Below are 13,157 nucleotides of genomic sequence, written 5' to 3' on the forward strand. Positions count from 1 at the left end.
AAGAAAATTTAAAGAAAAGTCGCAAGTTAATAGAATTACTATATATGTTAATTAAAAATTTTTCTTAACAATCTTAAGAAGCGACGATACAGCTTTCCCTTAACTAACATACAAACAAACTTAACTCTTGCTTTAGAATATTAGTATAGATAATTATTAGGGTATTTTATTTTAATTTGTTAATTTATACATGATTTGTCTGAATTAAAATGATTACCAGTGATGGTAAATCTATTTCCTCCGTCGACATATTTGTAGATGTCGAAGACGTAGATGCTGGTGAAATGGCCACTATACATGGATCATCTGTGACGTATGTACGATTCATTTGATCATTTTGTATTGATACTGGAAGTCTACTACGAATTGATTTATTATAATCCATAATGGCGGTATCTAAATTGTGGAAAAACATAAAATAAATAAAAAAAAACCAAAATAATTAAATAATAGAAATAAAAATAACTTAAGGTAGTATAGCAGTATAAATTTCCTAGATTTTTGCCCCAATTTCCTAGATCAATTTTTTGTATTGTATAAATACCCATTTCAACTACCAAGTAGTCATCATCAGTATGAATTTGATAATCGTAATTAAACTTATTGTATATGTTACTCGTTGTTAATTTGGTGGCGGACTGCACCGATACTGTCCGATAAAATCAATTCAATAATGATTGCTGATTTGACTCAACTGTTTCCCGTCTCGATACTGCTATACTAACTTCAATAACTTAAAATATTAAACAAAATAATAAACTTAAAATAACACAAGTAATCGGACTCTTCAGCCCTTCTCCGTTGATTTTCGATACAATTCGATAAGTCTATATTTTCAGATATATTTAACACTATTTAAGTACAACATGGACTGAGTGTCCCAGGGTTTATTCTGGCAGAAATATTTTATGACAGAATTTTTTTATTTTTGATTGGTGTAACAGGTTTTTTGGTCAAATTTTCAGCTGTCACATCGAGTTATTTCGACTGTAGAATTCAAAACGAGCAATTAAAAAAAAGTTCCGCGATAAGACGAAAAATTTTATTGAATTTATACAGTCAAACCTGGATAAGCGAGAATTCAAGGGAGCACAATCTCATTCTCGCTTATAGAGGTTTCTCACTAACCCGAGTTTCTCGCTAATGCAGGTACATGGGTAGCGTTTCTCTCTTATAGAGGTACGCAGCAATAACAAGTCACAGCAAGTACGAATGTAGTAAATTGTAGCTATAGTTCCTCCTAAACAAAGCTCGACTGTCGCTTATAGAGGTATAGATAAGTAGCAGTCTCACTTACGAAGGTTCATGAGGGAAAAACGGCTCTCTCTTACAGAGGTTTCTCGCTAATAAAGGATTTGGGAGCTTAAAATGACGGGTCCTGGGTATTACTCTTACTTATCCAGTTCTCACTTACCCAGGTTTGACTGTAAATTAAAAGTCGATTCAAAAAAAAAATTAATTATGGTCGAACAGAAACAGAACTCCTATTAATTAATTTTATTAAGTGAGAAATTCAAAATAAAAATGTCATGAAACATTTATTTAAAAAAAAATATATAAAAATTTATCATAGATCTAGGGCCAGTTGTATAGTATTAGAACGGTTCAAAATTTTACAAAATTTTTAGTTACTTTTAAAAAAACACTCAAATTTTTGGAACTTTGAAACACTCTGCGGTAGCTACACTGACTGGAAGAGTTACGATATAAATCTTGGTCGCATGCTTCAATGAGATGAGCTATCGACTCTGGTGTGGCGAAATTATTTTCTCATTATGTTTTTCCATTTGGCCATCCAGAATCGGTACTCATTTATAGCAATAGTTGATTCAGTATCATTAATGAATCGCCGGTACCTACATCTGAAACACTTTTTTCACTGCCTGAATATCGATATTCAAGTATTTGACATTAACATTTGGTACATTTATAACAGAATCGAATATATGGGTAGGTAAATTGATTTCCGAAAGTACTCTTATACCGATTTCGCTAGGATTGGTTTTCGATTTTTAGAATCTACATGCTTTGAAATTTTTATTAAAAAAAAAATGTTCCCCCCAAAAATTATCAATTGGGTTTAGTTTGATATTAGGAACAATTTTATTAAATCAGAAATATATTTAGGTGATGGACATTTCTATCATGCTCATACGGGTGGATCCACCACTGCAGGCCCTTTTCCTATTTATAAAAAAAAATAAAATGTTTATAATAAATTGGTTCCGTACAATTAGGCAGGTGTACCTATTTTTTGTATATTTGTTTTTTTATTTCGTAATTAATTATTAGGTATCATTGGGACTGTGAAAAAATAATTGGCATTTGACGAAATCAATTCAATTAAATTTATGGTCCAAGAGACGGCTGTAAAATTTTCGGAACAATTACGAAACTTCTATTACTTATAACGGAGTAAAAAAAACCCATTTAAAAGACCGGATTGTAAATATCATCAATTATATTATTCCTGTGTTAAAATTGGGAATATCGTTAATAACAAAACTAAATATAAATGGGTTTTGTGTATCCGGACTTCACTCGTGTGCTAATTTATTGGGTGTTAGTATTAATAACACTACTTCCTATACATGACAACATATACAGGGTTATTCAACAAAACTAGTCTAAAGCGATTTTTTACCGAATAAACTTAACTGCGGTTTGTCAACCCTGAAATATTATACAGTATAAGTTCTCTTTGAGGTAGAATCGAGAAAAAGAGATACTTCATTTTTCCCATAGAAAATTTCCAAATACAAAGATGAGAAGAAAATAATTGCCTTTTCACATCAGATGTGTGTCATGAATTTTGAAATCAATGAAAATTAATTTTATAGTGAATAATTAAAGCCAAAAAATTCACACTCATGTGATAAAATTTCATTAAACATTTTTTTGTTTACCAAAAATTTTTCAAGGGCATTATTTGAATGTAGTACAGGATGATTTTTATTGAATATTGAACGTTCGGTAACGTTCTTGTTTGAAGTGCCCATAATTCGGCCACCGAATATCTGGTGAAACATGGGAGAAACATTAAGTTCACATATAGTCTGGGGAACAGCATTCTTTTTAAGTCTAAAAAAATTTCTCTCTACGATTTTTTTCTGCAAAGGTCTGCGAACAGAGAAATAATCTAAATAATTAAATTGATTTTAATTGATCTAATTTGATCATATTTCTATCACAAGTCTTTTTAATTTACTGAGTTCAACTTATATTAAGCTAACGAAAGTAAACGAACAGGCCCGAAAATTTTTCAACTTATCATTTCTTAGCCTACTTTTTTTTTCTTCAAAAATCAACCGGTTGTAATGTTTAATTTGACTCCACTAAGTATGACAACCATTGAAATTTTTGAGAAAAAAGTATGAAGGCTACGAATTTTATAAAAGTATTTATCGATTAAATAAAATAAATGAAAAATAAAAATTAAATATTTATAAAAATTTTTATTAGGTAATATTTTTCAATAAACATTAAAAATTTGTGTTTTCCTTGGCTTTTCAAATAATAATAAAACTGTGTTGGTGTTTCTAAATGAAAAATATTCTCACCATACGAAAAATTTCTTATTATATAAAATTCGGCATGGCTTTCACATCGTTTTTAATAAAAAAAACCATTTTATTTATGAGTAATAGAGATATTTTTGATTAGATCAATCAATCGATCAATATTATGTACTGTATTATTTTTAATAAATTCGAAGAGCTTAAAAAACCATCACAATTTATTTGGTTTTCGAAAATTTTGGAAAGTATTTTCTAGGATTTTTTTTGTTTTTTGAAAATGTTTCAAAGTACACTAATTGAAGCTATCTGGCTAATTTTCAATCCCCTATCTTTTATAGATTTGGCGAAAATGGGTAGCAAAGGCTAAAAAATTTTATTTTGAAAAATTCAAAACTTGGTACTTGGCGGATCCCCTCACCTCTTGTTTGCCAGACTATTTTTCTCATTAACGAACTTGATCCTTTAAATACTAAAACGCTTGTTGATACCAAATTTTATTCAAATCGGATTTAAATTGTTACCGCTAGAGAGTTTAGATGAGAGTTAACGATGGTTATTTTTGACATCTATTAGGTAGGATCGATGAACATTTGAACAATTTCTCGAAAACATTCCCTGATCTAGTACCATAAGTGAACAAAATATGAACATAAGTGATACGTTTTCTATGGTAGCCAGTGTATTTTATAAAAAAATTTTGTTTACCATCTTGAAAGTTAATAGAGTTGATTTCCTTTCGATGTCATCATAAATGAACTTCACTATACCATCTACATAATAGGTACTTCCGATATAATATATTTATATAATGGATATAAATATTTCTGTTTGATATAATATAAAGTGATTTCCTATTTGATGTGTATGAATGTGTGATATAATTGCATTTGAATAATAAACAACTCAATTTCAACTCAACAATTCTAACTCACTTGTGATATAATTTATTATAATATTATGAATAAATCATTGACATTTAACTAAATAATATAATAAATCATTTTAATGTCAAAAATATTATTTTGGAATGAATTAGATGTGTACACCACACCAAGGACATTAGATAGAGGTGATAACTAGCTCGACTCGTGAGGAATTATGCTTCCGTAGTTCCCGTAACCCGAGGATATCCGTGGTTAAATACAAAAAAAAGATATTTCGTAGAAAAGTGCATCGTTAAGGATGTATGAGCATGACAACAATCTTTGATTTAAAGGCTCAAAATTTGTTTGTAGGTAGTCTTTTACTCAAAGAATATGTGGTTAAAATTTCAGCTTAGGTATCCGTGCAAATTTTTAAGAAAAAAGTCATTAAAAATCGATATAAAATACATTGGCTCTTATGGAGGAATCTCAAAAAACGACATATTTTGGAAGTTTTTGATAATTTTCATTTGGAATGAATGAAAACAAATTTAAAAAAAACTTTTTAATAGAAAGTAAACATATTAGCAATGAATTAGAAAAGAAAAAAACTAAGTGTCACCGTCCATATAAGGGATGTAAGAGCAGGGATGATTGAGGGTTGAAATTATTTTTATCTTATTTTCAACTTTGATGATGAATTTTGTTATAACTTCATGAATGTAGACGAAAAATAAGAATAAAATTTTTCGATATGTGTCTTGGTTTTCGAAATATCGAAAGCTAAATAATTAAACAAAATTTTCAATTTTCGATATTTTGTAAATTAAGCCAGATATCGAAAAATTTTATTCTTACTTTTCGTCTTATATCGTCAAGTAATTATATAAATTTATCATCAAAATTGAAAATATCTATTTTTAAAGTTGTGCCCCCACTACCATGCTCATACATCCTTAAATATAATTGTTTCATAAACGAAATTTCGAAATCTGTATTAGTAAAGTTTTACTGTCACGGGCTCCTTGTTTATAAAGTAAAGTTACTATTTGTAATAGAAATTTTAACTATTTTCTCTTCTTGAACTATTGTTTGTTCTACATAGATTCTAGAAGTTTAAAAAGAAGCATGTTCGTTCGCTTTGTTAAGTTATTTGACTGACACACAGACCGTGTCTTTTTAATAGAAAATTAATTAATTTTAAAATGTTAGAATATCATTATTATTATTATTATTTTTTATTACAAAACGTCATTTTAATTTTATATTTAACTCGTGAATGTTTTTTTACTTTTGATGTTTTTTCAACTAAAGAAAATTTTATAATTAAACAATGTTTTGTAATGTCAGGTAATTTATGTGCATTGCAATTGCATCATTAAATATTGTCTAACAACGTCTTTAATTACGTAATAAAAACCGTTCAAGTGTGAATCGAATTCGTATACGAAAGGTTCTAACGGAAGGTAACATCTTACAGGACTATAACACTGTATATTATAAATCTGAAAGTAATGATGTATGTTTGTTTGTTTATTTGTTTCACTTGAATGGACTTGAATGAAACTGTACAATAATATAGTTCATACATCAGAATAACACATGAGCTTTAATTTATAAAGATATATTTAACAAAAAAAAAATAAAAATAAAAATAAAACAAGTGAAAACAAACAATTGACTGATTTAACTGTTAAAATACCATGTATACATGCCACACATATACAACTGATATTCTCATATAATACATACTATACGATTTGCGCATAATTTGCGCTTTCACGGGTAAACAGTGATGTTTACGAAAAAAATGTTTCAAACAAAAGTTGTTAATTTTTTTTTATAAGGAACATTTTTTACATTTAAACTTGACCCAAGACCTAATTGACCTATGTTGCTCATTTACGAACTCAAACTCACTTTTACCGTTCTAAGCACGCTATAAAAATTTCAGCTTGATATCTCTTTTCGTTTTTGAATAATCGTGATGACAGACGGACAGACGACAGACGACAGACAGATAGACAACCGAAAATGGACCAATTAGGTGATTTTATGACCACTTATACCAAAATTTTGTTCATAGCATCAATATTTTTAAGCGTTACAAACTTGAGACTAAACTTAGTATACCTTGGTATAATTCATATACATGGTACCCCCATCTATGATCATCATTTTGAATCATAAATTAAAGAATTTTGTAAAAATTTAAATCGTAAATGTAAAACGGTTTATGGCCATCAAAAATTGTTAGACTTGTTTCCTAATATTTTTGTTCGGAGAAGGGGGAAGGCAAGCACTCTATGTGGTTAAGTGTGATTATTAAATTTTTTTGTTTGTAGCCCACAAAAAGTATAAAATAATTTTGATTGTATTATCAGTATACCCACAAACAAGCCTACGTGAAAAATTTGATTTATGATATCTGTCAATAAATTCAAATGACTTTCATTTCCTTCACATATTAAGTAACCTAGTAATGGAAAAAATAAAAATGTGAATTTGTCATGAAAATCTGTAAATGGTTATAAAAAAAATATTCTAAATAATTTTTCTAATGTTTAACTATCTATGACGTTAGGTAAAATATTCAGAATCGAGAAATTTTTTCCCAAAATTTTTTCCTAAATTTAACAGTATTTCTTTTTCTAAACTAATGCTAAATCCATGTTTAAGAGAGGGCTCAAACGTGCCCTTTTCTCGATACGTTCATGTAGATTGTTATTTTTAGTAATATTTTTTATATTCAATTATTAAATTTTAATTGGAATTTAAAGTAATTTCCGATAATTTATGTATTTTTATTAAATATTTGTTGTTTTTTGTACGAGGTTTGTAGAACAGGGATGTAGGTACATTGAACAATGTCACATGTCATCAATCTAATTAATTTAATGATTAAAAAAGAATTTTATTGAAAAAAATTTTATTTTTTATCTTATTTGTTATTAATTATAATAAACATCATATAATTTTTCGAAGAGCAATAAAGATATCGGAAACGATCAAAAAGTATTTTAAAGGAATTGGGAAGGTTAAGGAAGGCTTCCAATTTCACTTATGAGAAAAAATTAAATAGTAATTAAATTTCAAATTTAACCAAAAAACAGATATGATTTTCTTTTTTAGATATTTATGAATTTCTTTTAAAATCCCGAAGCCAAATTAGAATTCAGAATCCCAAAAACTATCAGAAAAGTTCTATCTAATCAAATTTTTGTCGACCAGTGTTTTTGAATTGATGCTTTTAAAACTAATTTTGGGTTATATTTTTCATTTTTGTGGTAGTTATTTGTTCATATTAGATCTCATACCAATTTTGGAAACCACGGCACTACATTTTCAATCATCATCCTATTGAAGATACGTTAAATTTGATCAAATATTTGCAAAGATTGGCCCATAATTAGTGGAATTACATATTTGGTTAAATCAAATTGGATAAAAATTGCGTGTGTAAATTTTTTTTTGATATTTTGGCTAAATTTTGCCGTATTTGAATGAACTTTTCTTTGAAACCCACTAATTTCGGGCCATATTTTTCATTTTTCGTGGTAGTTTGTCTTTTATAGTAGCTCTTATTCCAAATATGTGAACCAAGCATGCAATGCAATTTTGAAGGATTTTGTATAAATTTTGGTATGTATATAATTTGATTGATCATTTGAGTAGACTTTAAATTATTATAAATGAAATTAATGAACCCTGTTACTCTCATGTGTGGTGTCACTGTTTGTCACTGTGACAGAGATACTGATATGTACCAGTGTGGTACGGCATACGGATAATAATAGCTATTATAACATTCTATCAATACTAAGCCTTTCAAAAGTTTTACTTCTTAATTTCAAATGGAATGACTTCAACATTTTTTACCTTCACAATATTTCATGCTTATTACATGATAGTAAATAACATTTTTTTAACCCTCCAGCCCTCGTATTATGAGCATTTTGCTCACGCTCGATTTAAAACATAAATAACTTTTGTTTTTCTAACGGTATATGTGGGCGAAACTGTTTTTATCATCATATAATTTTATCTATTTTAAAAATATAATTTTTACAGTTTCTTCATTTCAAGTCCTTCCAGAAATTGTGAGAATTTTTTTTCATCAAGTGAGTAAGGGATAATTACTTCGGAAATTTTCGGGCATGTTCTTGTACTTTCGTTAGTTTAATATAAGTCGTACTCAGTAAATTAAAAGCAATTGTGATTGAAATATGATGAAATAAGATAAAATGAATTTAATTTTTAACCGACTTCAAACCAAAAAAAAGGAGGTTCTCAATTCGACTGTATTTTTTTTTTTTTTTAATGTTTGTTACCTCGGAACTTTTGACTGGGTGAACCGATTTTAATGATTTTTTATCTATTGGAAAGCTGGTGCTTCCCGTGTGGTCCCATTTCATTTTGGTCTAGTTCTAACAATGCCATCCATGAGAAAACCATAAAAGTCTTAAGTTTGCATTCATTATGCACGACAAGAGGACGAATGACTCTATATCACGTCAACCGATTTCGATGATTCTTTATCTATTTGAAAGCTGGGGCTTCCCGTGTGGTCCCATTTCATTTTGGTCTAGTTCTGACAACGCCATCCATGAGAAAACCATAAAAGTCTTAAATTTTGCATTCATTAAGCACAACAAGAGGAAAAAAACTCAATATCACGTCAACCAAATTCGATGATTCTTTTTTAGTGAAAAAGTAGTTAGATGTAATTAAATCAAATTTAAGTAATTTTTTAAAATTAATAATTGCATTTTTTTAATTAATTATTAATAAAACTTGTTATATTTTTGAATAAAAAAAACAGTAGTGATGTATTTACACCCGTTGAGGCTGTGAACCAATCGGAATTAAGCTAAATTAACATTTTTCAGCTCGTTTCTATGGAAAGTTTCGTTTAATTAGACAAAACCATTTATCATTCTGCTTATTATTTTATCACTGGTAACTAGCGTTTGAATTTATAGTTAAGAAAAATACATTTTCAATTGTAAAATTACATGAAAAATTTTTTTTTAAATTTTTTCTTATTACTTTTAGTTAACTTTCGGGAAAAAAAAAATTTAAAAACAAGCAACTTCTCTATTGTTTGTTTTCACTTGTTCTTTGTAAAATTTTTGAATACTCTGTATGGGTATAATATTAACCAACATACATCATCTTATACAGTTCATTACTTTTGAAATGAAACCACTTTTGGAAATATAAACCACAATCAAGGTATAACTAACTTTGTAACGCATTATTAAACTAATTATTCGTTTTAGTTTCATGTAAACGTTCAACATATTTGATCGACATTCATATAAGCACACTATTTTCATCTTTTCACTTCAAAATTTAGACAATTTTCAAAACCCTCACTTTTTTGTAACTTTATTATTTTTCGAGTTATTTAACGATAAATATATTTTATTTGAAAATTTTTTTGAGTATGTTGTAATAAAGTAAATTGAAAAGTGGCGCAAGCATTAATAATCCAGATTTTTTCAGATTTTATTAAATGCAGTCCGGGTTTTTTATTTTTTATAATTATTTATTTTTTATATAAATCTTTTTTAAAATTAAATGTTCGAAATTGGTACTCGAATAATTTTATACGATAAAGTTATAAATAATAAGCTGGGTAGAGCTTTAGGCAAACGAATGCATTTATAGATAAATATAGTTTTTATTTGTAATTGTTTAAACGTTCAAACAACAGAGTAGGTTATTGTACCAAGGATACAATGGTCCTTGATATATTTCAAGATTCAAGGTATCAAACACTTTCAAGTCAAAAAAAAAAAAATTATTGTAACTAATATAATTTAGTTAATTGATTAAAAAAACTTTTAACAAAAAGAAGAACTTTTCAAAAACAAATTCATATGCACTAAAAAGTAAAAAATAACGATAATATAATGTAGTTAAAATGATTGTTATTTTTGGAGTCGGTGTCAGCCAAGGAAAAAACTCTGATAGAACAGTCTGCTACATTAGCTTGGCTGACACCGACTCCAAAAATAACAATAATTTTAACTACATTATATTATCGTTGTTTTTTTACTTTTTAGTGCATATTAATTTATTTTGGAAAAGTTTTTCTTTTGAAGTCGGTTTTCTTTTTGTTAAAATTTTTTTTTTATTTTGTGTTTTTTAGTGCATCAGAAGTACACTAACTAATTTGTTACTAAAAAAAGAATCATCGAAATCGGTTGGCGTGATATTGAGTTATTCGTCCTCTTGTCGTGCATACTCAATGCAAATTTAAGACTTTTATGGTTTTCTCATGGATGCCGTTGTCAGAATTAGACCAAAATGAAATGGGACCACACGGAAAATACCAGCTTTCAAATAGATAAAGAATCATCAAAATCGGTTCACCCACTCAAAAGTTCTGAGGTAACAAACATAAAAAAAAATACAGTCGAATTGAGAACCTCCTTTTTTGGTTTGAAGTCGGTTAAAAACAAGTAACGTAGAGAATGATTATCCAAGTGCATTTGTTTTTAAGTAAAGTATAATTAACATTTTTTTATTTATTTTTTTCAAGGCCTTGTAAGAAATTGGAAGAATTTGTCTCATCATGACACTAAAAGTGTAAGCAAAAAATATTAACTTTGGATATTTTCGGGCCTGCTCGTGTACTTTCGTTAGTTTAATATAAGTCGTATTCAGTAAATAAAAATACAATATTTGTTTCAAGGTCTGTAAGAAATTGAGAGAATTTTTTTAATACAGAGAGCAAATCAAACCTGTAAAAATACATGTAAATGTAAATTTTGATCTCTGGTACCACAACCACTCTTCTCTACTACTCGAAAATAGTAATCTAGATTAAACTTTTAGATGTAAACTAAAATTATGAATATGAAAAACAATTTACTATTTCATTTTCATATTTGTTGTGTAAATAAAAAGTTTAGAATAATACTGCAGCCATGGTAGGTACTGCAGCCAACAAAGTCAAAAAAAAAAAAAAAATTCACCTTGCGCTTGAAATTTCTAGAGCTCAATGGAAATTGAGCTGTTATAGATCGGGGATAGAATTTATAATAAGTGAAATTTACAAAATGTAAAAACCCCCGACAAATTTTTCGGCTGCGAAACCATAAACTCGCACTTGAAACATATCTAAGAACACTCTCCATTAAATTACCTTTTTCCTTTGAGCCTTCCCAAACTTTGAACCGATTTTGAGGATCATTGCCTATTTTTTAGTTGTCCCAGAAAAATTCAAATCGATTTATCCATTTAGGTGCTACCTTGCCACACACAGACACACAGACACATAGACACACAGACAGACAGACAGACTGACACACATAGCGAGCAATTTTTAACTTATGTCCTATCTCTAACGCTTTACAAGACTTAATTGACCCATGTTGCTCATTTACGATTTATTTCAAGAAATCATTCCAAGAAATTTTTAAGCACAAAGTCTGTATTTCTTGTACTATATACACCTGTGAACCTTTAAGGCTTAGGTTTTTGGTTGAAAGCCTCTTGAGTAACTGAAAAACTTTGTATGCTATGGAGTTATGTAGTAAATATAAAATTTAAGGTAAATATGGGAATTATTACGTAAATATTTTAGAATTATACTATTTGTATGTTAAAGCCAAACCACAAACTAAATAAACACTTATATGTTACATGTACAGAGTGTACGGGAAAAGTACCGGAAACATTATACGGTGGGTCGCATTTAAGATGAAGACATCCTCACACTTTCGTCAATTATAGGAATATCGATTTGAAAATTTGTACTATAAAATACCATGCATAGTCAGTGTTGATTTCTTTAGCACATTACACATACAAACATGTGACACATACATAACTGATAATCAAGTATAGTACATATTAAATGTAGCGCCCTCACGGGTAAACAGTGATGTTTACGAAAAAATGTTTCAAACAAAAGTTGTTTAATTTTTGATAAGGAACATTTTTTACACTTAAACTTTTGTTCTATCTCTAACGGTTTACAAGATGGGTCCTACGGACCCAAGACACAATTGACCTATGATGCTCATTTACGAACTTGACCTCACTTTTTACGTCCTGAGTACGCTGTAAAAATTTCAGCTCGATATCATTTTTCGTTTTTAAGTTATCGTGTCCACAGACGGACGGACGGACGGGTGGACAGCCGGAAATGGACTAATTAGGTGATTTTATGAACACCTATGACAAAATTTTTTTCCTAGCATCATTATTTTCAAGCGTTACAAACTTGGGACTAAACTTAATATACTATGTATATTTCATATATACATGGTATAAAAAAATCAAGTTTTTTATTTAAAATTGCCTTTGGTGCTCTCACCTACATCTTTAACCACAAAACATCACAGATACCTTTTTTTTTGTTATCAGTATTTTACAAACTCCCTGTAGTACAAGTATATAGTACACGTATGCATTCTTGTACATAAATTTATGTGTACAAATATGTACCTTTGACTTACGATTTTAGGTAATGTTAGATCGTTAAAATTTACTTTAAAACATCTGGTCCTTAAAGTATATAAAGACAGCTATCGTAAAGTGTACCTTGTATGGTTTACGTGACATATACATTGCACGAAATCCTTTCACATACTCCGTTTGAACAATTGTTTTTATGATGTTGTTATATCGAAGAGAAGCCATTATGATTTTTCGTACCAGGGAAATGGAAAAGCGATTAAAAATACATCTACTCGTTGTGTGCGTAGTCATGGTAGGGACAATAAAATCGATGCCAGCGCTTCCAGTGAAAAATTTTGGT

The 13,157-nt window shown here is 28.7% G+C and overlaps 1 protein-coding gene across 1 annotated transcript in view; it reads right to left on the reverse strand.

The window, feature by feature from the left end:
- LOC123306147 (tachykinin-like peptides receptor 99D) overlaps window positions 1-13,157 on the reverse strand; it is a gene marked incomplete at its 5' end in the record, with an annotated part of 100,586 nt that overhangs the window by 5,579 nt on the left and 81,850 nt on the right. The window contains one exon of the mRNA XM_044888042.1: window positions 218-396. Within this exon, the coding sequence (XP_044743977.1) occupies window positions 218-396 (179 nt within the window). The remainder of the gene's footprint in view (window positions 1-217; window positions 397-13,157) is intronic.

Source organism: Chrysoperla carnea, chromosome 1 (genome assembly GCF_905475395.1).
Source record: "Chrysoperla carnea chromosome 1, inChrCarn1.1, whole genome shotgun sequence".
Lineage (NCBI taxonomy): Eukaryota > Metazoa > Arthropoda > Insecta > Neuroptera > Chrysopidae > Chrysoperla > Chrysoperla carnea.